Source organism: Zea mays, chromosome 4, assembly GCF_902167145.1.
Source record: "Zea mays cultivar B73 chromosome 4, Zm-B73-REFERENCE-NAM-5.0, whole genome shotgun sequence".
Taxonomy (NCBI): domain Eukaryota; kingdom Viridiplantae; phylum Streptophyta; class Magnoliopsida; order Poales; family Poaceae; genus Zea; species Zea mays.
The window spans coordinates 248,379,818-248,407,596 of NC_050099.1; the positions used below are offsets into that span (position 1 = coordinate 248,379,818).

Here is a 27,779-nt window from a genome sequence, read left to right on the forward strand (position 1 = left end):
AATAGAATGAGCCTATAAGCTGCAGGACATTTGTCCAAAAAATATCAAGAACCAAAATAAACAGTTGGATTATATAATTGAGCATATGGTACATTTTATTTATGCAAAACCAAAGAACCTTATAAAAAAGGGCAAACAACCCAGTATTTCAACAAGCCAACGGGCCAGAGTTTCTTGGGCCGAAACCGCATCGTTCCATGCGCAGCCCAACACAGGTCGTCTTGTCCACCAATCCACGCTGCGGCGCCGGCTTCTACAGCTCAACGAAGCCGCCGCACAAACCCACCCGCACTCCCGCCCTCGTCGCCGCCGTTGCCCGCCCCGCGGGAAGCGGCCGAGGGGACGCGCAGCATGGGGAAGGCGCGGCACGCCGCGAAGCTCTCCCTCGCCCTCATCCCCAAAACAAAGCTTAGATCCCATGCCGCTTCTCCCTCCACGCAGCCGCCGTCTGCTCATCCGCCCGCCAATCCTACCAAGCCCGGCAAGAACCCCCACGGGAGCTCCAAAAACTTCACAGCCGTGGCCCCCGTGGCGGCCGTGCACGAGGAGCGGAAGCCCATCCGGACGCCGGCCGACCTCGCGGCCGCCATCCGCGCGGCGGCGGACGCCGACATCGACGCGGCGGCCGCACTGGCCCTGTCCGCGCCCCCGGACGTGCCGCTACCGACACACTCCCTCGCGCTCCTGCTCCGCCGTCTGTTCACCACCCGCTCCGTCGCCGCCGCGCGGAGCCTCCTCGACAAGCTCCACCCCTCCGGCGAGGACGGCTGCCCGCGCCCCAACCCGGCCCCGCGCGGGGCGCTGCTGGCGCTCGCGGACGCCGTGTGCCGCCGCGGCGAGCCGCGCGAGATCTCCCGCGTCCTCCCGGTTCTCAGGGACCACGGCGTCCGCGCCGACGCGCACCTCTACAACGCGCTGATGAAGGCGAACGTCGCGGCGGACGACCCCGGGGCCGTCCTCAGGGTGTTCCGGCAGATGAGGAGCGACGGCGTGGACCCCGACCTCGTCACCTACAACACGCTCATCTTCGGGCTCGCGCGCGCCGGGATGGTCGCCAAGGCCAGGGCTTTCCTCGACGCCATGGCCGCGGAGGGCCACCTCCCCGACGTCGTCACCTACACCTCGCTCATGAACGGGATGTGCGTCAAGGGCGACGCGCTCGGGGCGCTGAAGCTGCTCGAGGAGATGCAGGGCAAGGGGTGCCAGCCCAACGAGCGCACCTACAGCACGCTGCTCATGGGCCTCTGCAAGAACAAGAAGCTGGACAAGGCCGTCGAGGTGTACAAGTCCATGGCGGCGGCTGGGACGAAGCTCGAGTCGCCAGCGTACGCCTCCTTCGTCAGGGCGCTGTGCCGATCGGGCAGCGTCGCGGACGCGTATGAGGTGTTTGATTATGCGATCCAGACCAAGAGTTTCGCCGAGGTGACGGCGTATTCTGAGCTCGAGAACTCCCTCAAGTGGCTGCGCAGGATGAGTTCATGACGCAAACTGCCTGCAAGGAGAGTATGCGTACGCCAGTGTCTTCAATGCAATAAGCTGGTTCCTGCAATCCTGTGGAGCGCTGGTGATCTTCTTTTTTTCTCTCGTTTTTTTTACTAATGGTATGGATGGAGTAGTAATGGATCATCCAAAGAATTGAAGCTCAGGAAGTCATTTAGATCTAGAAATGGCGCAAATGTCTTTGTCGGCGCCAAGCCTTTCTTGTCTGCTATGCTACTATGCTGTTGTCACGCAGTGCCTTGTTGTAAACAAGCACAGATTACGAATCTTTATGAAATGACTTTTTTTTTCCTCTCGAAATTATGAGAAATGAAAGCCCGAGCTGAGGAACTGACGAAAAAAGAACTGTTTCCTGGCATTTGAGGGCAACTTGGTGTCGAGACTATTACCAAGTGTCATACAAAAATAAACTGTCCATGCAATGCAACACTGGACTGATAAAATGCGTTTCACAGAGCAAGGAACCAAGGGTGAAGACCCTACAGGTATCATTTGTTTTCTGGCATGATATATATAGCAGGGAAACTAGGCATACTGCACAGTATGGGGAGAGCATTCATTCACCGGGGTGACTGCATCTGCAACTGAAGGCGGGAAATCCTGCTCAAAGACGAGGCTCACTCCTTCAGGCGCTTTGCCAGGTCTAGTCTAGCGTCGCCAACACCATCCTGCTGTCGGAACATGGATGGACGGCTGCATGCAATGCAAGGACAGGACGACGACAGAGGGTAAGCGATTGCTTCGCCAGGAGAAAGCAGATGCCTTTTCTGCTGCTGTGACCTACTAGCGGTCGTTTCTGTTGGGTGTTGCCATGACCAGACCAACCTTGTTTGTTGCCATTGTCACTGTCCGGCCGCCCTGGCCCATGGATCCAAGAACCATCCATTCCAGTGTATTTCAACTGCATGTATTATTTATTCACTGTGTATCTATCTAGTCTGCCAACACGACTTATATAAAGTATACATTGAACTAATACGATTGCTAGCGCCTAGCGGAGTGTTCCTATGTATTGCCCCTTCCTTCAATTCGTGTTCCTAGCTAGCTAATTAACTAACAGTAAAACAATCTTTGCATCGCGAAGCTGCGTCTGCGTGCAATATATGGACTCATGGTTGCCTGCTCTGCCTCGGCAACGACGGTACGTGCCAGTGGGCACTGCTGTCACTACTACTGACCGTCGCAGGCGGCGCCGACGACGCCGACGACCGGGATCGGAGCCCGATCCGGCACATCTCGGCGGGGCTGGGCGCGTCCCACCGGTCCGCGAGGGCCCTGAACGCCTCCATCCGGGCGACGCACTCTCCGGCGCCCATCCGCGCCACGGCCCGCCTGGCCCTGGCGGCGTCGCGGCCGGCGGCGGCGTCGAACAGCGCCTCCCACCCCGGCTCCCAGGGGCCCGACGCGTCGCACAGCTCCAGGGCGCCGCCGGTCCAGCTCCACGCGGGCTCGAGCCGCGCGACGCTGCGCTGGGCGCACGCGCCGGCGCAGGCGGGGCGGCACGGCCGGCACTTGGCGCCGCTGAGCGGGCCGGCGCTGCCCAGCGCCGCCACGGGCACGCCGTACCCGGGCGCCGGCGGGAACGCGTAGGCGCGGTCGCTGAGGACGCAGAACGGGAGGCGCCGCTCGCGGGCCGCCACGCCCGACAGCTCCAGCTGCGCCGCGAACGCCGCCTCCGAGTTCAGCCCCGCGTGGCCGGCGGCGGCCAGCCGCGGGAGCGCCGACAGCCGGGCCAGCGCCGCCTCCGTGGCGCGCCGCCCGCCGTAGCCCAGCCGGTCGTTGAGCCCGCCGAAGCGCGAGCCCTCCGGGACGACGTAGGCGGACCCGGACAGGAGTTGGTCGTCGTCGTCGAGGCGGAACGGCGCCGTCCAGAAGCCGTCCAGGCGGGTGCGCAGCACGGCGGCGTAGGTGAAGTTGCCTCGCGACTCGCGGTCGCGGATCATGTCCAGGCACCCTTCCACCAGACGGAAGTACTGCAGCAGGCCCTGCTATGGCATGGAGTCATGGAGAGGTGGTGTTGGCTTCAACCTTCAACTCAACAGGACATGCATGGAAAGAGGAATTCGGTAGCCACGTGCTTTTCCATGTCTTTTTCTTCAACAAACACAAAGGTGGTGGTGGTGACGAGACGATGGACTTTGCAGAAAGCAGCTACGCAGCTAATTGCTTGCGTGCTAGTACATATATATACGGTGGCTTCTTCAATTGGTTTGGCTAGCTAGCTAGGGGCAGATTTGAAGATTGACCAAAATGAAGGCAATGCGGGGTTGGCCTTTGCTTGCTTGTGGTTGTGGGAACGACACCAAAAGTCGCAAGCTTTTCCGAAATCAAACGATCGACCAACAAAAGGAAATCACCAACGAGAAAGATGATACGGTAGTCGAACGGGGAACCTAAGCTAAAAGTATTAGCAACAGCAAAACCAAACTGATCTAATCTACTCGGAAAATAGCCAAGGCGGGCGGTATGATCGAATGGCATGGCATGGCATGGCATGCAAGCGACGCAAGGAACAATGAAACCCAAGCCGCCGACGAGGGAAGAGGCAAACCTGGATGCCGTTGGGCGAGTTGTCGGCGGTGAGCACCTGCGCGCGCGCCGCCGGCGTCGTCTCATCGAGGTACACCGGCCGGAACACGCGCACGGCGGCGAGGCTGACGACGTTGTTGCTATTCCTGCTGGTGGTGCCGCTGCCGCCGCCCGCCCCCGCTGCAGGCGCCAGGAGGAGGGGCAGCTTGTACGCGTCGGCGTCCAGCGGAGCGTGCAGGAACACGTCCACGTCCACCGAGGTGGTGGCGGCCGCCTGGCCGGCGTCGCGGCGGTCCGCGGGGACCGCGAACGCGCCGCCGCGCAGGACGTGGCGCGCGATGGAGGGCCCCGTGAGCTCGAACCGCCGCGCGCCGCCCACGAGGCAGACGGCGACCCGCGGGGGCGTGGTCCGGCGCGGCACCGTCGTCATCGGCGGCGTTGGGAGCGGGACGGCGGCCAGGTGGAGCGTGGAGGGGAAGGAGAGCGCGGCCGCCAGGAAGAGCAGGAGTGGCGCCAGCAGCGCGGCCAGGCGGCGCCGCGAGCGGAGGTCGTCCGGCGGGATCGCCGTCGTCGTCGCGGTCACGCCGTTGCCGCCGCCGCCGCCGCCGCCGGGCTTCATCTTGCTTCCTTCGTCGTCACGCACGGCCACAGCCGCGCCCGGCCTGCCTACTACGTTGCTCGCTCGATCGCTAGCTACAGCACGGCGCCGCGGCGGCGGTGGTGGCAGCGGCGGCAACAGCCAACAGCCGCCGCCACCCAGCACGTACGTACGGCGCGGCGACGGGAGTCCGGAGGGATGGTGGTGTGGTGGGCAGGTGGTGCCGCCCGCGTTGCGCTGCGATCCCGCGGCCCCGCACGCAGGCACGCGGGCGGTTGCCAAGCAAGGGGCCGCTCCCGCTTGGTTGGTTGCTGCCTTTGCTACCAATGCGATGCCTTGCCTTGGACATGCGATGCGATGCCTTGCGTTGCGTTGGTGAAGGGACGACTTGGCGTGAGCTTCCCTGAACCCCTTTTTTTTCGCGGATGAAATGGGACGGGCCACCTCTTCAATATCAGTGTACGGTGTACCAAGTTACCAACGTGTAGGGCCCCGGCCCAGCCAGCCCATGGACCCCAGTTTGGTGTGCAACTACCGTCTCTTTCCTTCTCCAAACTCCACCGAAGAAGAATTGACGACGGCTTTGATCTAATCTAATCTAAGTAGGTAAGCATTTGAACAGTGATATGCATGACACCTTGGTTCAGATGGCGCAAAGACATAGCAGGCTCCTGCAACCAAGATATTTACAATATGTTGTTTGCGAACGTCTTTTAATCTTATCGAATGAAGGACATATCTAATGTACATTGAAGCTTAGTGCACATAATACATATATTAAATCATCATTATCCAAATTCATCTTTCGCATACGCACCCGAAGGGCAGCCTGCAGTAACGTGGTACCGAATTCGTAGATGGGCCTGTTTTTTTCAATTCGATCCAGTTTGTAGTTTTTTAGCTTTTGTTTGAAAAAAAAACTGTTGGAGTAAACACCATATTTTATCTCTAATTCTTTCAATCTGTCCCCAATAATAATTTTTTGGACAAACTTTTTAACATCATTTCGGATTTACTCTAAAAGATGTACTTTTGGAGAAACCTCAGATCCATCTCCTTCCATAGAGCGTCACGGCTGGGCTGTGGATAGACCTGTTTAAACGTCAAGGCGGATCGAGCGTGAGTCCATTTAGTACGGCTCGTACATGACTTGTGTGACTTGTGTCTAGTGTTGGGTTAACCCATACCTCCTATTTGATGTGTTAGGTTTTTTTTACTTTGGATCAAGGTTTTTCGGGGTAGGTCGGAGTTTAGGCAAAAATCATGGCATGTACCTAGCCTGCGATTTATTGCGGAGTAAAAAATTATGGTCCCTACCCACGTGTTGCGATAGTCGGGTCGAGCTAGATTTTTTTCTGGAGCGGGTTTGGTCGAGCTACATCTAGATGTGAAACACCGCCAGCAAGTCCCAAATTTTCACCCATCTCTTAGAACTATAAACTATTGTCAGTCCATGGCCATCATCAACATGTATGAGCTCGAGATCCCCACATGAATCCGACGCCTTGATTGAAGTTTTCCACGTCCCTAGAGAGCTATAGAAACAAACATCGCTCAAAACGGTGTCTGAACGATTCGAAATAGTAAATTTCCAGAGTGATTTCTGGGTTCTAGACGAATCCCATCCTACCGTACGGTCTGGCAAAACACATAGAAGCACACTATTTTTTTGTGTTCTAGCGGAGCGGACGGTCCATCCCTCCACACTCATACAAGGTCCTATATACATACACGACCTTAAATATATGTATACATATAAATATTTAAACTTTGAAAGTTACGAAATGAATTTGAGAACCCAGAAGAAATTCGAGCCAACACAATTCCACATAAACCGCTCGATCAGTGAGATGTTACATCAACTGATGGCACCGTACCAAGTGTTGGGTGCACTAACAACCTTCCATCAAAATGTAGTAGTAAAACCTATGCATCACCAAAAAAAAACTGACATGGGCGATTTTTACAGCTACAATTTTGTTAAACAGTTAGCCACATCGTCTGGCGTCTCTGCTGTAACCTAAACAGACACTGCCTGCCACCATCCTTCGTGTCCAAAGTATACGGGACGTCCAGCTCCGAATACCAGGGTGCGAAGGCAGAGCTGTATTCCAGCTCTGAATGTTTCAGATCGCTTTGTTCGTCTGATCTGAGGGGATCGCTCTTTGCACCCGAAGTTCAGCTCGGAGGAGGCCCCCCCCCACCGATGCTCTCTTTGGTACTTCATTCAAGGGTCAAACAAGTTACCTGAGTCTCGGTTTCTGTTCTTTGATATCCGCGCGCAGAACATGAACATCAACAGGAATGTTGACAGCAAGAATAGCCGGAAATATGTCCTTAGCTCCTGCATTCCAAGGTCGAGGCCTTCCAGCTTCCTCCTCTCACGGATGCTGCTCTTCCGCTCCACATTTATCTCGACGATGTCTCCTCCAATTGGGACCCAGTTTTCCAGCGTGCCTTGCGACACTATCTGCGCGTCTCGCAGGTTTCGCAGGCCTTCCTCGAAGAGAATGAGAAATGCCATGCACCACTTGTTAACAACTCTCTGGTGAGGGGGAAAAACACACACACTAGAGGTCAGGCAGAAAGAACGCCACCAAAAGGGAAAATCCTGAGGTACAGCAGTGCAAGGTTTACGTACGTCGAATGTTTTCTTGTCAACAGGATTGAACATTTTGAAGCAGTCATCGGAAGATGCTTTCTCATCTCCATATATCTGAATAACAGCAACGTCAGCTCTGTGCTGTTGTCCAGACAGGGAGTTATCGACAATAGATTAACTGACCTCAAAGGTGAACGGCATTGGCACCTTTGCAATGTCATACATGTAATCAGTTGTTGTACCATGTGCAAGATATCTGATAAAGGAAGGGTAAAAAATATGAACACACTTGCTTTGCTGGACAGTTATCATTAATTCTACTGTCAAAATCACAGAACTTCAGGGGGAGACAAACAACACAGGAATAAAAGTAATAGTATGAGAAGACGAGAACGTGCTAGATGGACTTACCCAACAGATCCACCACCTGACCCAACTAGGCAGCTATCTTGGAAATGGCGACGGTTCAAATTCTCTAAGACTGACCGCATCGAATGTGCAGATGCTCCATTTGGTGTGGTATTCTTGTGATCATATGGCATAAATAAGGCCTAAGGTTAAAGAACAGAAAAAAAAAAGAATTAGCAGCATTGGTAGTACATCAGAAGGGTTTTGTGCAACTGGAAGGAAGATTAGGTCACTGTTGCTATGTTGGTTTTTCTTTGTTATTATTATTTTAAATGTATGATAGTTAATGAAATGAGTTTTGTGCCCATCTCCCCGAACTCCAAAAAAATTGTGGTAGTAGCTGTATTGCATAAATAATGTGAGCAGACGAGGCATCTTAGTATTCGCTAGGTGAATATATCACGAATCACAACCCAAAAGAAAATCATATGCACCTTGTTTGCTACATTTATAAATGGGAAAAGGGTATCTATAATACTAATACATATCGTATTCTTCTGGTTATAGCTTGGGCATTGTTCATGACACACTAGCAGGTGGCCTAATGATGATAAATAATGTTTTGTATGTAGTCTGAGAAAATCAGGGAATAGAAAAAAAATGGTAATCAAGAATAACAAGTGCCAAGACAGAAAACATGCTCAAAAGTAGCTTCTTTCCTGAAGGGTCAAATTTATCATCCTTTTGCGGCTTAGTTGCATCATAACAATGACCAGGCTTGTTATTATGCATCACGTACAGGATGATAACAGAATATAAGAGGGCTGTATTACCTCCATTCCAGAATGCACGTTCACCCAAATATGAGGTTTAAACGACCTTGATAATTCCCTCATGATCTGGGCCTCAGGTTCGCTAAAAGGAGCAATACCAGGATTCTCCTCGTATGGGTCGTAGTCCTACAATACATGAAAATCCACACACATAAAATCAATAGGCTAATAACATGCATATTTGAGTGGCTTCGATTGGACCCAACAAGAAACATGTAAAGTCAAAATAAAAAATAATGAACCTATCACATATAAAAAGTAAACTTGCGTAAAATCTGCAAATGACAAAACGCTGGCAGGATAAAACCCAAGTACACAACAATGACCAAGGAATATAGACAATAATGCATGGGCAAAATCTATTTTTTTACTAAAAAACAGTGATTGCAGATGACAATAAGCCTACTTCTTGTTATAGCACGTTTGATTTGAACTACAAGAGTTCATCCAGTGATTCCATAAATCCAGAAAACAGACATTTGTAAAGATCTGCAGAACACCCAACCCAAAACAGCCATGGAATATACATGGTAGTGCATGGAAAAAAACCCCATAATTACCCAACTCTCCATAGATATAACTCTATACCCAAAAGGAGCATTGCTGGATCATATTTCAATGTCAATGCACTTATGTGCTTGATGCGAAGTAGAAGTACACAAGCTTGTCAAATAATCACACAGAACTGTCAAACATGGAAATTCACACACACACAACGAGCTACTGCTAGCCAAGGTTCAGTTCAAGCTTTAATTTTAAACAATCAGGCAATCAGCATGCAAGTGATGAGGCATATTTGATTTTTCCTGTGAAAACTGAGATACTCACTTTTTCTTTCTTTCCCCAGTCAACACTCCAATTTCTGTTGAGATCAACTCCTCTTCCTGCCGAAGGGAAATATATATATAAAAAACATGTTGGCATAACAACTGCCTGTAGTGATTAATTTGTAAGAAATGGACCAATCACCATTTCTCCTATCACAAAGCTCCCCTTCTTCGACACGTTTGCGACCATTCATATTTTCCATCGGCACAACCTAAAATAGAAAGCCACATGTGAAACATATTACAACTGACACCAAGATGCAATTATGTACTGATTCAGAACAATAAAAAAAATAGTGGGAGGAGAAACAAACAGGACACGAGCAAAGGTGACAATAATAAGCATGTCATTGACATGTAATGGTAATGTTTCTACTTTCAAGGCCAAATCCATACTGTTTAAAAACAACATAATTGTCATCCTAATACTCAATCCAACACAGCCACCATACTGATTATCAGGCCTTCTGTTCTCACTAAAACTTGGATTGAGTAATAGCAATTAATCGTGGTGCAGTCCAATTTTAACAACGCGAGCATGCCAACATGAAGCTCATGATCAGAGTACTGGCACAAGGGCAGCACCCTGAATTTAAATACCTGACACATATGCACCTAGGATCCTTTCGAAAAAGAAGATCATGCCCAATGCTATGCTAGTCTGGTGCGGAACAGAACAGAACAAAGAGCGCATTTATAAAATGTGTTTCATGACAATTTACTAACAATTATTAATATCTGAATGCAAATAAGGACTTACTTTGATCACAAGGTTCTCCAGCAGTTTCTCAAAGGATGAAATATCCACACCAGCGATCTTGGGCTTCTCCGTTAAAACATAGAGAAGACGTAATGCAACTTCGGAGGTGATAAGTTCTCTGCCATGCTGCCCAAAGCTCTGGAAGACAATGAACCTTTCTGTCAAAACCACAAGGTATCAATAATTTAATTTACTAATCAACACACAAATACTAATGAAAATACATGTTTATTATCTTTTTTTCCTTTTAAACTGTGCACCCTATCAGCAGAGGCGAACTGAAACGGTGGAGAATATTGCAATTTGCAACGGAACACTCATATTTGACCCTGAGATATTGGATCAATATGCTGAGCAACTGTTCGAGTGAAGCATAGATTGTGTGTTGGGGAAGGGAGTGAAGAAATCTTAGTTGGAAACTGACCAGAAGGATATGAACTTTTGAGCCATTATCCATGCGCTCCTTCACATGATTAAATGTAACTACAAACAGCTCTGCAGAATAGCCTTTGTTGCTTGTTTTGATAGTGTCCATCTGCAACACATTATTCAGAATCAGATAAAGGGCTGCTGGAAACAAATCAAGCCGGCCAAAGAGAATTGGCCAAGAACAGGGGAACCACTCACACTCAATTTGCTGGAATGCCGAGCAACCAAAGCCTTGATTTCACGCAGAAGAGAGTCACTAACAAGAAACAAAAAGGGGTTACTAAGACTATATCCAGCAGCTTACTCATCCCCATATTCAAACTCCACTCTGCAAACAGTGCAGTCTACAGTACAAAACAGTGCTTTGGATAACCACATGGTTAAACTGTTGGATACGGTCTAAGTCAGCATATGGAAATAGGATAGGAGGAAGAAGGAAAGGGGTGCATGCTCCATGAACTAAGCACAGACAAGTTAGAGGCAATGGTTTTCATTAAAGGAGTTGTACAGGCCACTGCAGAGCAAGCAGATCACACTCAGGTTTGGATCTCATCTAGAGTTATCAAACAAGAGTGAAGGGTGGAGGCTTCCCAAGTCTCAATCACCAAAGTATGCACCCTATCCCTAATATCCGAAAAAGCGAAATCGCCAGTGACTGTCAAGCTAATAAATACATAGCTCGTAGCAGCAGTAAGGTCGAATCCCAATAATTCCCACAAAGGAAAAAAGGGTGTGCCCTTCCTTAGGCTATATCCGGCTTACTCATTCATATCTCTCATTTCAAACTCCACTCCGTATAGTGCAAAACAGTGTTTTGTATGGCCATATACACAATATGCTGTCATAGGCTTAAAAATCTCGCATGCAGAGCGGCGGGTCTAGGGAAGTGAATTTCTGAACAGCCTTAGTTTTGCTTAAATTCTGCCAACAACAACAAGAGACTGGTTGCATTTGCAACACCCAGGCCACGAGTGGGTAGACTCTGCCACCGCGTCCAGCCAAGCCCGTCCTTCGGTAATGTCGAACCCCATTATAGAAGAGGCCGAACCATGCCATTTCTAAAAGCACAGCCTGCAATGTGTCAGCTGAGGTCGAATCACGCCGTTTCTACACAGGCACAGCCTGCCAATGTATCAACTACGCACAGGGCGACAGTAAATCCGAGTGAAACCGAAGCACGCATGATCCGAGAGCAATCCACGACTCGACCTGACGCGGGCAGGGGCAGTGGCTGGCGTGCCTGGTAGAGGGGGAGGCATGTGGCCAGGGCAGGCGCAGGCCGCACCGCCGTCGGGACCGGGGCGGGAATCCGTCGGCGAGTCTAGCAGGATCACGAGCCGCGGGAGGCGGGGAGGGGGGGTGGCGGTGCTCGGCTCACCTGGAGTGGTAGATGTCGCGCGAGATCGGGGTGCGGGGGGCCGAGATCTTGCCCGCGGCGACCCCTGCGAGAGCCAGGGCTAGGGTCAGGAGACAGAGGAGGAGACGAGGGTATGCGGCGGACATCTTCTCCGTGCTTCCGTGGGCGGGGTGGGGCGGGGAGAGGGTCGTCGCCGGCGAGCCGCTCGCTGGCTGGTCCCTTCGCTTCGTGCCCGCCCTGCCTGTCTTTACGTTGAGAAGACAGAGGCAAGAGTGGATGGATTTTGTCAAATTCTAAACAGCAAACAAAACGCGTCAAATACTCAAATGTCGACCGGATAGTGGGAACTGGCCGCCCGAGTGGTTCGGGCTTGTCTCCAACCAGACACTCCGGTGGCGGTACGCCGTACGCCGGTACCCTATATTTTATATTTAGGACTAGATTCACCCAGAGAATTGAGAACTGGTATTTGGCTGACCAAGAATATAGTTGTTTGGTTGCAAAAAGAATTCGAAGTTGGATTTCATCTCATTAACCAGCGGTATTCATTACCCATGCGGACCCTTGTCATTAATACCGCCCTTCCACCCTCTAACGTCTAGATTGGATATTTTAATATGGATTGAGATATAACATAAACTAATTTACACTTTTTTTTTAAAGGAAGGGGCAAAAAGGCTTGCCGCTCCGTTCTATATTAGATGAGGAAGAAAACAAAGGGGAACAACAGACTCGAAGTAACTGAAGCGAAGAAGAAAAAAAGGAACATCAAGAGAGAAAAAAGGGGAAAAACAGGATAAAAACAAAAAACAGCCACTAGGAAAACTCCTAACAAGACCTCAGCTACTAGCATTGCCCATGATAGCCATAGTAACTTGGTCTACACCCCTATGCTGACCTTGAAAGATTCTGAAATTTCTTTCTACCCATAGATTCCACCAGAATTGAATTAGCAGATCGTCGAAGTCCCTTCTTATCTGTCTGCTGCAAAGACTACGCAGATCTGTCCACCAATCGTACAAGGAAGTGTCACTAGGGAGCCCAGTCAGGAAAGAAAGGTTGGCCCGAGACAAAACTTTGTTCCAAACCTCTCTACTAAAGGGGCAATCCTTGCATAAGTGCAGAATTGTTTCCTGGGCTGAGTTGCAGAGACAGCAGATTGGGTTACAAGGCCAGCCTCTTTTTTGAAGGTTATCAGCAGTCAGTATTCTCTTATGCAGTAACGTCCAAGCAAAAAAACGGCACTTCAGTTCCACTTTAGCCTTCCAAATGGGGCAGAGATTCATCCTGCTGAAATTGGAAGCGAATTGTATTTTGTATGCACTGCTAGCACTGTATTGCCCATCTGCCGTCCATCTCCAAGAAATGTTGTCCTCTGTCCCGTTGAGCTATTGCATGCTACCAATGGCCTGCCAAAGGGAGACGAACTCACTAAACTCCCCCTCACCCGAGAATGGGGAGCATAATCGAATCCAAGTGTTGTTAGTGAGCGCTTTGGCGACCGTGATGTTCTTCCTCTTTGCCTTCTTGAACAGTGAGGGCGCAATATTTCTAGGGGCTTGGCCTTGGATCCAACTAGAATTCCAGAATTCCGCTATCTTTCCATTGCCTACCGTAACAGTTGTGGAGGCATTGAAGAGGTCTTCATCAATTTTGTCACACGGGAGTCTCATGGCGGTCCACGGCCTGTCTTTGCTCTTCCATCGTAGCCACAGCCATCTTAGTCTTAGCCCCCTCGCAAAACGATCAAGATCAAGAATTCCAAGACCCCCCTTGTTCTTTGGAAGGCATGTAATGGACCAATTGATGAGGCAGTGACCCCCGCTGCAAGCTAGTGGATTGCTACCTCTCCAAAGGAAGTTTCTTCTTATTTTGTCAATTGCTTGCAACAGCCATTTTCTGGGTCGAAAAACCGTTAGATGGTAGATTGGTTGTGCGGATAGCACCGCTTTTACAAGTGTTTCTCTTTCAGCTTTGGACAGCAGCTTTCCTTTCCAGCCAGCCAACCTGTTGTTAATTTTTTCAATAAGGGGTTGTAGATCGATCCTCTTCACATTCTTGTAATGAAGGGGTAGCCCAAGGTACTTCCCGGAAAGACTAGAGTATTTGCCCGGAAACACCTCCTTAAGTACCGGCCATGATGATTCCGGGTGCCGAATTGGGAAAATTTCTGTTTTGTCATAGTTGATCTTTAGTCCTGAACATCCCTCGAACGCATTGAGAATCTCTTTCAGCACCTCCAAGTCTGATTTGTCAGCTTTAATGAAAACTCCCGCATCATCCGCGTAGAGGGAGCAGCGAAGCTTAGCCCCTCTAGGCAGTACCTGTCCCAGCAGTCCCACATCAGCAGCTTTCTCAATCATCCGATGTAGCGGGTCCATTGCTAAAATGAAAAGAAAGGGGGATAGCGGGTCTCCCTGTCGCACCCCACGCCTGTGTTTGATCGCGTTTGACCGCTGTCCGTTGATAATTATTCTTGAGGATGAAGATCTCAGAATATCCGCTACCCAATTGCGCCATTTCAGGGAGAACCCACAGGCTCTTAACACATCTAGGAGATATGCCCAATTTAGGTAGATACCTAAACAATATATGCACCTCAATCCATATCAACATATATGAATTAAAAATAATATTAAAATACCTAAACAATGTCTAAATTGATGAGAGAAAAAAAGAAGATACTCGCAGGATGAGAGTGATGACGGAGTGCAATTCAACGCTTGAACATCCGAACAAAAATCCTTCTATATGCAACCAAACAATAAATGTTGTATTGGTTCCATTTCTATTTCAGGCTAAATTGGTACTACTCATGTTCAATTTAATTCTCCTATGCTCAATATCTACATCCAAATAGCCTCCGTGCCCGCCTACAGACACCTCGAGGACCGCCCCCTCTCCCCCAGTCCCACTCCAACCGCACCACTGTGGGCGTCGCCCCCGAGCTCGGACCACGACCTTTCCACCCTCCGTGCCCGCTGTCGCTCCTCGTTGCCGGCCGCCATCGATCTTAGCGGCGGTGTCGACGCTTGCATGGACGATGCCCTCAATGTGTTCGGTGAAATGGGCACACGGTATGCATTTTTCCCCTTTAAGTATTTGGTTGCTGATTCTGTATAGCCCCCTGTCTTTATCCGTTGTACAAAGATTGACATGAGCTCAGTGCAAGTGTTGGGATGGTGACTATCATCCACGGGGGCTGGACATCGAGGTTATATCGAGGCTGATACACAGACCGTCTCTTCACGCATCGCTTCTCATAGCGTCTCAGTTCCTCGATCCAGAAATGGTGTGCTCATCATGTTGTCCGTGGCCTCTATTTTCTCAGGCGCAAATGCACCTCTCCTCGGCTATGTTCCAACTTTGTTTAGCTGGGGAGAGAAAGATAAGCCCGATTACATATCCATTTTAGTGTTCTAATGACGTCACCAATAGTTCCCATTTAAGAGTAATCAATAAGCTCACAACATAAATAAATTACAGCAGAGTACATTGCTTATTGGAGCATGGGTGAAACCTGTTTATTAAGTTTTATGCTGCTCATAAGTTTCCGTTTAGGCAAGGAAAAACTAATATGTATCCTTACAAGCTGGATTCATTTTTTAAGTTATTTATATTTTAGAATTTCGGTTGTTCTGAGGATTTTAACTATTTGGTGAAGTATGAATGACTTGTCCAGCCACATGGGCTTTACTATAGGTTAGGTTCAAATACTTGCATGCTGAAATATGTATATCTTCAAGCATGGTCTCATATCTATATATTTTCCGCCGCCGTCTTAAATCTCAGCTACCTCTAGCTATGCCGTTGATACAAAAAATACACTGATTTGTAAAAACCATATGTTTGAATAGCAGCTGTCAATGTTTCATATTCCATTAGCACTATATATCGATAAGAAAAAAAACTGAAAAGTAGAGATAGTTGTACTGCGTCAGATCTGTGAATAGCACTTGTGAAAACTAAAGCCTACCTCCAAATAAAACTCTACATATATCATATTTTAAAAATCAACAGCTATTATCATTTGTTATTGAGTGCACGCCTCTTTCAATCAGCATGGGCAATGCTATGTCAAGGACACCAAATCCCCGACTGGCCGGACCCCGGCTACGTAACTCGTAGCCGCTGTCCGTCACGCCGGCGAGGTTATACCCCTCAGCCGTCGGTTTGTAGAGAAGAGAGGGAGATTAGGACTGACTTATTGCTTATTCCAAATGATATCTCGTACATGCTTATATAGCCACAGAGGGGGCAGCTATAAGGAAATAACTAACAAGGAAACAACTAATAAGGAAATAACTAACACAAGAAACACTAATTAGGTGGCTAACTTTCCTTCTAGCCACTTGCCTTCCCTTCCTGTGTCCTGGCTGCGCGCTCTGTTCCCCTGCGCACATCACGCGCGTGCCTGGCGTATGTGCGCCCGCACATCACATCTCTCCCGCCGTCGAAGACCAGCTCGTCCTCGAGCTGGAAATCAGGGAAGCGAGCGCGAAAGTCGTCGTAGTCCTCCCAGCTTGCTGACGCAGCTGGCTCACCTTGCCACTGGACCAATAGCTGGCGAATCCCACGAGCCAGGCGCCCGACTGTGACCACTGCTGGCACGGGCACCACAGCGCCGTTGTGCGTGGGGGGTAATGCCGGGGGTGATGCCGGTGGTGTGCCGACGAACTTCTTGAGCACTCCAACATGGAACACATCATGGAGGCGGGCCCCTGGCGGAAGCTCGAGCCGGACAGCCACGACGTTGATGATCTCCAGGACGCGATACGGTCCCACGAACCGTGGCTTGAGCTTGCCGGTGGAGGTCCGTGGTAGTGATGCTGCCGGGCGTTGCCGGAGTCGTAGTAGTGCCCAGTCCCCAACTTGGTACTCCACCGGACGATGGTGCTGATCATAGACACGCTTTTGGACCGCCTGGGCCTGTTCGAGGCGGTAGCGGACGTCGGCGAGAAAAGCCGTGGGGTCCTCCATCTCCTGTGCAACAGCTGCCACACGCGTCTCACCAGGCTCATAAGAGCGGATGGAGGGCGGGTCGCAGCCATAGACCACGCGGAACGGCGTCTCCCGGAGCGACGATTGGAAAGCCGTGTTGTAGGTGTATTCGGCCCACGGAAGCCAGCGTAGCCACTGCCGAGGACGATCGCCTGTGAAACAACGGAGGTACATGACGATTACCCTGTTGGCGGCCTCCGTCTGTCCATCCGTTTGCGGGTGAAAAGCCGACGACATGAAGAGCTTGGTGCCAGTGAGCCGCATAAGCTCGGTCCAGAATGTCGACGTGAACACCGGGTCGCGGTCCGAGACGATGGATTGCGGCACACCATGAAGGCGGACGATGTCGCTGAAGAACGCTTGGGCGACGGACTCGGCGGTGTAGGGGTGTGCCAACGGGATGAAGTGGCAGTACTTGCTGAAGCGGTCGACGACGGAGAGGATTACTGTCTTGCCCTGCACCCGGGGCAGTGCTTCAATGAAATCGATGCCGATGTCGGCCCACACGCTGGACGGAATGGGCAGTGGCTGGAGCAGCCCGGCCGGCCTCAGGTGGTCAGTCTTGTACCTCTGACATGTGGCGCACGCCTTCACAAAGTCCTGCACCACACGACGCATGTTGGGGAAATGAAAATCACGCCGCATGCGGTGCAGCGTGCGATGAACGCCTTCATGGCCGTCGTCGTGGACCGCGGCCAGGATTTCCTGAAGTAGTGGCGATGCTGGCGGGATGTAGAGGCGCCCCTCCAGGGCGACCATGCCGTCGGTGATGGTCCACGGCGCCGTGCGGGTCCCCGCCCGGAGCTCATCGTGGACGGCTACCAGCGCCGGGTCGGTAGCCTAGGCATGGCGGAGGCGCTCGATGAAGTCGAACCGGGGCGCTGAGATGGCCAGCAGCTCTCCTTCCTCGTTGTCGCGGCGGGATAGGGCGTCGGCGACAGTATTCGTGGCCCCGGAGCGGTACTCCACTGTGAAATCGAAGCCCAAGAGCTTGCCGACCCAGTGGTGCTGCGGAATCGTGGCGAGGCGCTGGTCGAGGAGGTATTTCAAGCTGTAGTGGTCCGTCTTGACGAGGAAGCGGCGCCCCATAGGTATGGCCTCCAATGCCGAACCGCCTGGACCATGCCAATGAGCTCTCGCTCGTAGGCGGCCAGCGCGCGGTGGCGCGGCGCTACTAGCCGGCTGAAGTATGCCACCGGGTGTCCCTCCTGGACTAGGACCGCCCCAAAGCCGATGGTTGACGCGTCGCATTCGACGACGAACAGCTTGGCGAAGTCGGGCATGGCGAGGACTGGTGTCGAAGTGACCGCCGCTTTGAGCGCGGAGAACGCCGTGGCCGCTGCATCATCCCAAGTGAAACCGTCCTTCTTGAGCAACGCCGTCAGGGGCGCGGCCACCGTGCCATAGTTATGTACGAACTTGCGGTAGTACCCCGCGAGACCGAGGAAGCCACGGATGGCACGGGCGGATCGTGGCGTCGGCTAATCATGGATGGCTTGCACCTTGACGGGATCCATGGCGACGCCCGCCGCAGAGATAACGTGGCCGAGGTAGGCGACGGCGGAGACCCCGAAGGAACATTTGGTGCGCTTGACGAAGAGCTGGTGACGGCGCAGTTCTTCCAGGACAGCACGCAGGTGCCGGAGGTGATCTGCCCAAGTCCTGCTGTAGATCAAAATATCGTCAAAAAATACGAGGACGAAGCAACGGAGGAACGGCCTCAGGACGTCGTTCATGAGGGCTTGGAATGTGGTCGGCGCGTTGCAGAGTCCGAACGCCATGACCAGGAACTCATATAGGCCGTCATGCGTGCGGAACGCCGTCTTGTGGATGTCCTCGGGTCGCATGCGGACCTGGTGGTATCCCGACCGTAGGTCGAGCTTGGAGAAAAATTTGGCGCCGTTGAGCTCATCCAATAGCTCATCCACCACCGGGATCGGGAAGGCGTCCTTGACCGTCATGGCGTTCAGGGCCCGGTAGTCGACGCAGAAGCGCCAGGATCCATCGGCCTTCTTGACAAGGAGGACTGGCGATGAAAACGGGGAGTCGCTGCGTCGGACGATCCCTTGTTCCATCATGGCTGCACACTGCCGCTCCAACTCATCTTTGTGGGCAGCTGGGTACCGATAGGGGCGCACGACGACCGGTTGTGCATCGGGCTTCAGCAGGATGCGGTGATCATGTGCGCGCTTGGGGGGCAGTCCCGTTGGAGTGGCGAAGACCCTTGCAAACGCTCCGAGGAGAGCATCCAAGAGCGATTCTTCAGCGGACAAGGCGCACACCGTCGGGCCCGACGTCGTGGATAGGCCCGCCCATGAGATGGTGCGGCCCCCTCGCTGGAAGGACATGCGCCTGTTGGCCAGGTCCCAGACAATGGGTCCCAACGCGCCGAGACATTTGGTGCCGAGGACGATGTCGTACCCGGCCAAGGGCATGACGAACAGCTCCGCCGGGAACGCAGCACCAGCGATGATTAGTGGGGCTTTGCGGATGACGCCGGCGCAGGTGATCTTCTCACCATTGGGCACAATGGACGTTAGGCGGGGACGTTGTTGGAGCGGAAGACCCGTTCGCCGAGCGGCTTCTTCGGAGATGAAATTGTGGGTGCTGCCGGAGTCGAGGAGGGCTACGAGCTGGGCGGCCCCTAGTGTGACCGCGAGCTGCGTGGTGTCCGTCATGGACACCCCAGCCACCGCCTGCAGCGAGAAGCAGGGGGCGTCCCTGTCCCCGTCGTCGGTGACGGGTTCGGTGTTATCAATCTCAACCCCGTCCACGAAGAAAATCCGCTTGCAAAACCTGTTATGGCCACGAGAATACTTTTCGTCACAGTTAAAACAAAGGCCAAGGCGACGTCGTTCCGCCTGCTCCGCCGTAGAGAGGCGCCGCTGGTTTCCCTCGCGTCGTCCCTGGTCGTTACCCGCCGGCAGGTTTGGAAGAGCCAGCTGCTGGGGTGGCGCGGCCGGAGCGGTTCGAGGCGGCGGTGGCGGAAGTAGACCGCGCGCTCCCTATCGTACCGGCGGTCGCTCGAGCTCCATGAGCTCCACTTGCCGCGCCAGGCTCATCGCAGCGGCGAGCGTGGTCGGATTATGGATGCACACCGCATGACTGAGAGGCGGGAGGAGGCCTCCGGTGAAGAGTTGCACTCGTTGAGCTTCGTCCAGCCGACCGGCACGGGGCATGAGCGTCTGGAAACGATTAGAGTACTCCTCCACAGATCCGGTGCGCCGACACTCCGAAAGTTCGAACAACGGCGCAGAACGGAGTGGAGGTCCGAACCTCTCATTCAGGAAGTCTTTGAATCGACCCCATGACGGGGCACCATCATCTTCTTCAAGCTGGTTGTACCACAGCTGCGCGACGTCGTCCAGATGGTATGATGCCATCCGAACGCGTTCCTCCCCCAAGGTGCGGTGATGCCGGAAGTATGACTCACATTTGTTGATGAACAACATCGGATCGACGGAGCCGTCGAAGCGGGGGAAGTCCCACTTGCGGTGCTGGATGTACGGATCGTGGTCGCGCTGCCCCTCGGGTCGCCGACCGTGGCCCCCGTTGTCCGAGGCCGACGCGGACTTGTCCTTCATGGCCGCCATGTCGAACTGCAGCGTGTTGACGTCCGTGCGGAGTGCCCGCAACTCAGCGAGGACGTCGACAATGGTGGGCTCGGCCATGGCTGTAGTGGAGGCTGGGGAAGGTGGTGGCGTTGGCGGCTGCTGGGTGTGGTTGGAGCGGGTGGGTGAGGATCGACGAGACCGTGATACCAGGTTGTCAAGGACACCAAATCCCCGACTGGCCGGACCCTGGCTACGTAACTCGTAGCCGCTGTCCGTCACGCCGGCGAGGTTATACCCCTCAGCCGTCGGTTTGTAGAGAAGAGAGGGAGATTAGGACTGACTTATTGCTTATTCCAAATGATATCTCGTACATGCTTATATAGCCACAGAGGGGGCAGCTATAAGGAAATAACTAACAAGGAAACAACTAATAAGAAAATAACTAACACAGGAAACACTAATTAGGTGGCTAACTTTCCTTCTAGCCACTTGCCTTCCCTTCCTGTGTCCTGGCTGCGCGCTCTGTTCCCCTGCGCACATCACGCGCGCGTCTGGCGTATGTGCGCCCGCACATCACATCTATTAGGTTTCTAAAGAATCACAGCTAGATTATTATAATCTCAATTACCTATAGGATTATTATAATCTGAATTATGGACTTCTTTGCCGACCTACTTGATCTCTGGGATGAACTTCAAAATGTCCAGCTTCATCCAGACAGGGAGGATAAGCATATTTTCAGGTTCGATAATGATGGAATTTATTCAGCGAAAGCATCGTATAATGGCCTCTTCATCGGGTCGACCATGGCTAAGTATTGAGATCTAATTTGGAAAATATGGTCCTCTCCCAAATGTAAATTCTTTTTATGGCTTGCTGATCTTGGAAGATGCTGGACAGCAGATCGTCTGCAGAAGAGAGGACTTAGCCATCCTGATAAATGTGTCCTGTGTGACCAAGAACAAGAAACCATAGATCACATTTTGGTGGGGTGTGTTTTTGCTAGGAGTTTTTGGTTTCAGCTGTTGGGACAGGTCAACTTATCTGCCTTTGCTCCTGTGGTGGGAGAAACTAAAGCAATGGAATGGTGGAGCAGAAGCAGTGAGCAGCTGCAGGGAATTGCTAAAAAAGGGCTCAATTCCTTGATTACCCTTGGGCTTTAGACTCTCTGGAACCATAGAAATAAATGTGTTTTTGATAGAGTTACACCTAGCCTGTAAGGTGCTATTAGAAGAGCTGAAGAAGAAATTATTATTTGGAATTTTGCGGGGGCCAAGCATCTTGCCCTTATTACAGCTCCCATTCCACGTGTCATGTAGGGCTCTAGTAGAGAGTCCAGTATGCCTTGTTTATTTTCTTTCTTCTTTTTCTTCTTTATTTTTTTTCTGTTGTGTTTGTATTTGGTCTAATTTTAGACCCTTCTTCTTAATTCAATGATACACAGCTCTCCTGCGTGTTCGAAAAAATCTGAATTATGGACTATAATTTGGATTCCAGGATTATTGTATTGGATTGTCGTTGGTTCAAGTGACAAATACCCATAGTCTCCAAAAAATAGGTCTCAGTTGGATTATAGGATTACTGTACTAATATGTTTGGATCACAATTAGATTAGTTTAGCTGATTGTTATAATCATAATGGATCCAAACATGCCCTTAGTTTACTAATCTTTGATGGACATAATTGTTGAACATTCCGTGTACATAAATCTTTGACAAAGGCAGTTATCGATGCTTTAGCTGATGAATATTACTAGTAACTAATAACAACAACACCTGTCGGGTATACACCTCCGATTGCATTTTTTTATGAACATCTCCAATGCAATAGTTACTTTACTACAAATAATGCATGCTGTTTGCTGAACCTTCCATTTGAGTGCTTCACTGCTCACTGCTCAACCATCGAGCAAGATCTGAGATACCCATCCCTGATCGAATGCATCTCTGTCACAGCATCTGCTAACAACACGCGCTCTCTGGGCTGTTGCTTTGAACAGGATATGCCAAGCCTAAGCACAGACACCAAACACTGCCGAATGACACTTGTTGTTACCCTTCCATGTACCACGTCTCCATTACCATCTGCTTCTTCATGCAGCCAGATCGTCTGATCAGCTACCTCTATGGCTCTGTCAGGAAGAGCGGCTGCAGCAAACCTGTGCAGGTCCAGGGAGTCCTTGAACATGTCATCAGTAGGGCTCCTCCCCGTGAACATCTCAAGCAACAGTATTCCTAGGCTGTAAACATCACCTAGTCCAGAAACCGCGCAGCCTTCAGCGTACTCTGCAGTATTTGCAAACATATACATAGTTATTACAGCGTCGCCATTGCCAAAATCATGGCAGAGGGTGAGAGGAAGGCGGGGACAAAGACAGCAACGGCGCGATCTTTTCAGTTACCTGGCGCGATATAACCTATGGAACCTCTTATTCCAATTGAGCTTTCTGAATTTTGCATAGCTTTTGCTACTGTACCTAAAGGTAGGATTCTTGATATTCCAAAATCGCCAATCCTGGCGCTCATGTCATCTGCAAGAAGAACGTTGCTTGGTTTCAGGTCGCAGTGGACGATCGATGGATGGCTGTGGTTGTGAAGATAGTCGAGCGCATCGAAGATGTCAGCAGCTATGCCAAGTCTTTGCGAAAGGCTGAGGGTGTTTTCTGCAGTGGGGTTGCTCGACCGGGGATGGATCCAGTCGTCTAAGCTGCCATTGGCCATGAACTCAAAAACCAACGCCTTGAACTCTTCGCCTTGCGGACCAGCACTCGAGCAGCAGGTGACGATCTTCAGGAGACAGCGATGGCGTACCCTTCTCAGAGTCTCACACTCGGCCTCGAAACTCTTTGAGGATCCTGATTGCTGAAGGTTGAACACTTTTACGGCTACGGTTGCAGCTGCACCTGCACCTTCCTCTTCCTCTTCTAGAGTACATCTGTAAACAGAACCGTATCTTCCTCTGCCGAGCAAGTTAGCCTCTGAAAACCCGTCAGTTCCTCTTGACAATGTGTGATACGAAACTCTCTGAAACTGTTTGTCATTAACTTCAGATACGGCTTCTCTCTTTCGCCTTTGTTTCAGCTTGGTCTGGCGTACAAGAACAAGAACAGCAGCCGAAACAAACACCACGACTACTGCTCCGATGACCGGCAGAGCTGTGTTAAGAATCCTGGGCCACCGTTTTCTGCCCATGCTTGCGGCAAGAGCGGGGCATGGAGGCAGCAGAAGGCTTGGTATCCCACCACACAAGCCGCCGTTCCCCTCGACCGTGGTGTAGGTGAGGTTTCTGAAGACGCCTTCGTCAGGTAACCTGCCTCGCAGATCATTGAACGACACGTCTAAGCTCCACAGCAGCTTCAGACTCTGCAGGGTCTCCGGGACCGGTCCGGAGAAGCGGTTGTGCGCTAGACCCAGCTGCTGCAGATTGCCGATGCTGCCCAGGGCGTCAGGGATCCTACCGGATAGGCTGTTCATGGTTAGGTTGAGTACGTTGAGCCCTTTCAGCTTGCCCAAGGATTGAGGCAGGCCTCCGTCTAACGTGTTCCTGTCAAGCGAGAGGAACTCCAGCACCTCGCAGCCTCCTATGCTGTCAGGTATGTTGCCGGTGAACTGGTTCCCTGACAGGCTCAAGGTGTTGAGGTTGGCCAGGGCGCCGACCTCTGATGGAATGGGTCCGGAGAGGAAATTGTTGGACAGGTCCAGTGACAAAGAAAGCGAGGACAACTCGAGGATTTCCCTGGGGACCGAGCCGTTGAGACGGCTGTGTGACAGATCCAGCAGGACTAGTTTGTGCAGCTTCCCAAGGCTGGCTGGGATGAGGCCTCCCAGATCTGAGTTGTGTGCATCTAGGTAAACCAGATTGGTAAGGTTCCCAAGAGAAGCCGGGATGTGGCCTGCCAAGCTAGTGCTGTACAGGCCAAGCGTGACCAGGTTCGTCAGCCTGCCCAAGCTTTCCGGTATCACGCCAGATATGGGGTTTATCCCCAGAGAGAGCAGGTCCAAGCCGACCAGGTTGCCGATGCCCTCCGGGATGCTCCCGGAGATGCTGTTGTTGTGGAGGTAGAGCTGCTGAAGCGTCGTCGACAGGTTGGCTACTGCCCGCGGCAGCTGCCCGCTGAAGTAGTTGTCGCTGAGGGTGAGCACTTGGAGGCTGCTGCAGTTCGCCAGCGACGCGACGAACTCCCAGCCCCCGCCGTCGTCTGCCTCGAGCTGGTTCTCCCCCAGGTACAGACTCGTGACGGAGCGCAGGCTCCCGATGGTGGGGGGCACGAGGCCAGTGAAGCCGTTCAGCGAGAGGCCGAGGCTCACGAGACCTGAGAGGTTGAAGAGGGAAGGAGGGATCGCCCCGCTGAACCTGTTGCCGTCCAGCCAGAGGTACTGTATGGCCGGGAGCTTGTCGCCAATGTCGGGAGGGATGCTGCCGTGCAGCATGTTGTAGTTCACCTGGAACGCCACCAGCGACGACAGGTTCCACAGGGAGCGCGGGAGCTCGCCGTCGAGCCTGTTCTGGTCCAGATGCAGGTGCTGCAGGCCGGCGATGCCGCCGAGGCCCGGCGGGATCGGGCCGCCCAGGTGGTTGCCGTCCACGGCGAGGTACCGAAGCGAGGACAGGTTGGCCAGCGACGCCGGGACGGGTCCCGTGAAGCTGTTGTTCCGCAGCACGAGGGTCCGGAGCCGGGCCAGCGTGTTGCCTATGTCCGGCGGCACGCGCCCGCCGAGCTGGTTGTACTCGAGGCGCAGGTACTCCAGGCTGACGCAGGAGGAGAGGTTGGCGGGGAGCGCGCCGGAGATGGAGTTGTGGCCCACGTCGAGGGCCGTCAGGCGCCGGAGACGGCCGACGGTTTCGGGGATGCCCCCGTGGAGCGCGTTGGAGGACAGGTTGAGCACCCGCAGGAAGGTGAGGTTTCCGATGGCCGGCGAGAGCGTGCCGGACAGGTTGCTGGACGCCAGGCTCAGCGCCACCACGCGGACGCGGCCCGGCCTGCGTCGGCGGCTACACACCACGCCGTACCACCTACAGAAGCCGCCGCTGCTGTTCCACGAGGCGAGGGCGCCTGGGCTCAGCCCCGCCCTGAAGGCTAGCAGCGCCGCCTCGTCGCTTGCCGTTGCCGCGCCGCCGACAGCCAGGATGGAGATGAGGACGGACCATGCAAGGATCATGCTGATGCAGCCTGTCGCCACCATGACCATGACTCGAGTGCTTTCCGTCAATCTTCAGTCGGGTTGACTGGTGGGCTGGCTGGGCTGGCTGGTACCTAACGGCTAACGCGTACTTACGTGCCTTCAAAACACTACGCGTGCATAGCGCAATTAGCAGATCGTGTGGAGAGGTAGCTTGTCCGAGCCTCCGAGGGGGGTGGCAATCGGAAACGGGAACCAAACAAAACCGAGCAGATTCTGAGCCATGAGCACATTTACAACAACCAACACTAAAATGTCAGAGCGAGGACATTTAAATTAGACCGAGCAGAGGACCTAATAGTGAAAATCTAGACTATTACTTATAACCGAGAAATGAGCAGGGGCCTGTGCCCTCACTGGGCTACACATAGGTCCGCCCCTGCCTGACGTCCACGCTGACTTGCGGGATCATTTATGTCTATGATTTGTGTGCGTGGTGGTAAAATAGAGAAGTCCACAACTGAGAATGACAAAATAGCAAATGACCCCACACCAAACACCCCTCTCTTGCACTACTTGGGTTGGTTGCGACACGTCCTCATTGCGAAAGTACTTGTTCGTCATATTGGATTGGTAAAGAATCATTTGTGCCTCATATACAACATCTTACTAGATCCACCTTAAGGTGATCATATCGGGTACCATTAAGGCAAACTACATAGCAAGTCTTCCTTTTGGTCTTCCCCAAGAGTGAAAATAGTCTAGGATAATCGGTGTGACGGTGACAAATGTCTTTTAGACTGAACTTCTTCTTTCCCGGCACACCTATTATCTATATTCTTTTCTCCCATACTTTGTTCATGTTCTCCATGCGTGGTCCCATGAACACGTCTATGTCAAAGTTTGGTTGTAGTCCAAAAATAAGGATGGGCAACAAAATGTATGTGAGCTTCTAACACAACTAGGGAAGTAGGTTGTAGATGGTAAGGATGATCGGCCAAGTGTTATACGAGCTGCTGCTGAGGTCACCTAATGGATTCATCCCATAGGTACTTAGCATGGACCTGGTGTTCCTTGCCTCATAATGAAACTTTGAGAATGTAGCATCGAAATGCTTCCACTGTCGGGCATCGACACTAGGCCTGGGCAAAAAGAACCGGAACCGAGGAACCGAACCGAAATAACCGAGAACCGAAACCGAACTAACCGAACCGAAAGAACCGATATAAAATTCGGTTCTGGTTTTTTGAGAACCGAAATAAATGAGTTATTTTCGGTTCTCCACCCTAAAGAACCGAAAAACCCGAAAAAACCGAAAGCCCAACAAGCAAAAGGCGGCCCAAACCAAATGAACCCTACGCACACAACAGTCAGCAGGTCAGCAGCCACTCGCCCACTCCCATCGGCGTCATCGCCTCCCAGCTCGGCAGCTCCTCCCAGGTCGCAGACTCGCTCGCAGTCCCAGACGCCCACCGCGGCACCGCCCGTCCGCCCCCACCCAGACACCCAGCCAGCCAGCCGGCGCCCGACTCTCCGTACTCCGGCAGCCGCCATCCACAGGCGAGGCCCCCAGCCCCCAAGCACCAGCCGCACTGCCGCAGACGGCCACGGCGACCGCGACCGCGACAGCCGCTCACGCCCAGCCGGCCACCGCGACAGCCGCCCACGCCCAGCCGGCCACCGCAACCGCGACACCGCCGGCCACCGTGACACCACCCGCGCCCAGCCGCCCAGGCACCCACTGCCTCCGGCTACTCTGTCTAGTCTCTAACAGTTACAATTCGGTTAGAACCGAGGAACCGAACCGAAGAACCGAGAACCGAACTAGTCGGTTCTGGTTCCTTTGCACTGCTATTTCAGTTCTAGTTTTTGAAGAACCGAATTCATACAAGAACCGAGGAACCGAACCGAACCGAACCGAAGAACCGAACGCCCAGGCCTAATCGACACGCTGTCGTAGTTTGTTAGTGTCCTTCGTGTGATCACAAGATGCATGCCAAGACAACTAGCTAGACATCCTCGAGGGATATCGAATACACAATGCAACTGATCAACCATGGACATATATATACCACATCGATATGTCATGGTTTCTTCTATGTATGTAACTTTCTTCGTCCTACTCACGAGACAATGTCTAGTTTGCACTATTCTTCTTGCATGCCTTCTTCTTTGGTCTATTCGAGGCTCGATCCCCCATCATTTGCATCCAACGCGTCACCCAACATTCCTTCTTTCTCGACTCATGTTGCATATTGGGCAACTCTCTAAGCTCACATATTAGGTGATCTGGTACAAGGTATAATGGTTCGGGCTAGCA

The 27,779-nt window shown here is 52.2% G+C and overlaps 4 protein-coding genes and 1 long non-coding RNA gene across 7 annotated transcripts; 2 read left to right on the forward strand and 3 right to left on the reverse strand.

Moving 5' to 3' along the window:
* The first annotated feature begins 250 nt into the window (after nucleotides 1–250).
* On the forward strand, nucleotides 251–1,796 carry LOC100285828 (ATP binding protein). The gene has a single exon (NM_001158718.1). It carries the CDS (start codon nucleotides 352–354, stop codon nucleotides 1,480–1,482), a length of 1,131 nt encoding a protein of 376 aa, NP_001152190.1. The 5' UTR covers nucleotides 251–351; the 3' UTR covers nucleotides 1,483–1,796.
* A 595-nt stretch (nucleotides 1,797–2,391) lies between these two features.
* On the reverse strand, nucleotides 2,392–5,152 carry LOC103654971 (uncharacterized). Of its 2 annotated transcripts, none has more exons than XM_035967582.1 (2): nucleotides 4,052–5,152; nucleotides 2,392–3,485 (listed from the first exon to the last, which is right to left on the reverse strand). In XM_035967582.1, exons 1-2 carry the CDS (start codon nucleotides 4,646–4,648, stop codon nucleotides 2,610–2,612), a joined length of 1,473 nt encoding a protein of 490 aa, XP_035823475.1. In that variant the 5' UTR covers nucleotides 4,649–5,152; the 3' UTR covers nucleotides 2,392–2,609. The 2 variants fall into 2 exon arrangements, with proteins under 2 accessions (XP_035823475.1, XP_035823474.1); XM_035967581.1 differs by having other exon boundaries at nucleotides 2,392–3,488.
* Nucleotides 5,153–6,437: 1,285 nt separating this feature from the next.
* On the reverse strand, nucleotides 6,438–12,056 carry LOC100383816 (Zn-dependent exopeptidase superfamily protein). The gene is made up of 11 exons (NM_001176448.1): nucleotides 11,805–12,056; nucleotides 10,625–10,682; nucleotides 10,422–10,532; nucleotides 9,998–10,135; nucleotides 9,380–9,449; nucleotides 9,239–9,294; nucleotides 8,411–8,536; nucleotides 7,641–7,780; nucleotides 7,413–7,485; nucleotides 7,269–7,343; nucleotides 6,438–7,172 (listed from the first exon to the last, which is right to left on the reverse strand). The coding sequence occupies exons 1-11, from the start codon at nucleotides 11,927–11,929 to the stop codon at nucleotides 6,855–6,857; spliced, it is 1,290 nt and encodes a 429-aa protein (NP_001169919.1). The 5' UTR covers nucleotides 11,930–12,056; the 3' UTR covers nucleotides 6,438–6,854.
* A 2,390-nt stretch (nucleotides 12,057–14,446) lies between these two features.
* LOC109946119 (uncharacterized) lies at nucleotides 14,447–23,400 on the forward strand. Of its 2 annotated transcripts, none has more exons than XR_002269376.3 (2): nucleotides 14,447–14,860; nucleotides 22,898–23,400. It is a non-coding gene; the product is annotated as an uncharacterized lncRNA (long non-coding RNA). The 2 variants fall into 2 exon arrangements; XR_004857997.1 differs by lacking the exon at nucleotides 22,898–23,400 and adding an exon at nucleotides 14,950–15,410 and having other exon boundaries at nucleotides 14,449–14,860.
* On the reverse strand, nucleotides 21,978–26,461 carry LOC103654972 (receptor kinase-like protein Xa21). The gene is made up of 2 exons (XM_008681789.4): nucleotides 22,741–26,461; nucleotides 21,978–22,624 (listed from the first exon to the last, which is right to left on the reverse strand). The coding sequence occupies exons 1-2, from the start codon at nucleotides 25,526–25,528 to the stop codon at nucleotides 22,230–22,232; spliced, it is 3,183 nt and encodes a 1,060-aa protein (XP_008680011.1). The 5' UTR covers nucleotides 25,529–26,461; the 3' UTR covers nucleotides 21,978–22,229.
* Between the last annotated feature and the right edge of the window lie 1,318 nt (nucleotides 26,462–27,779).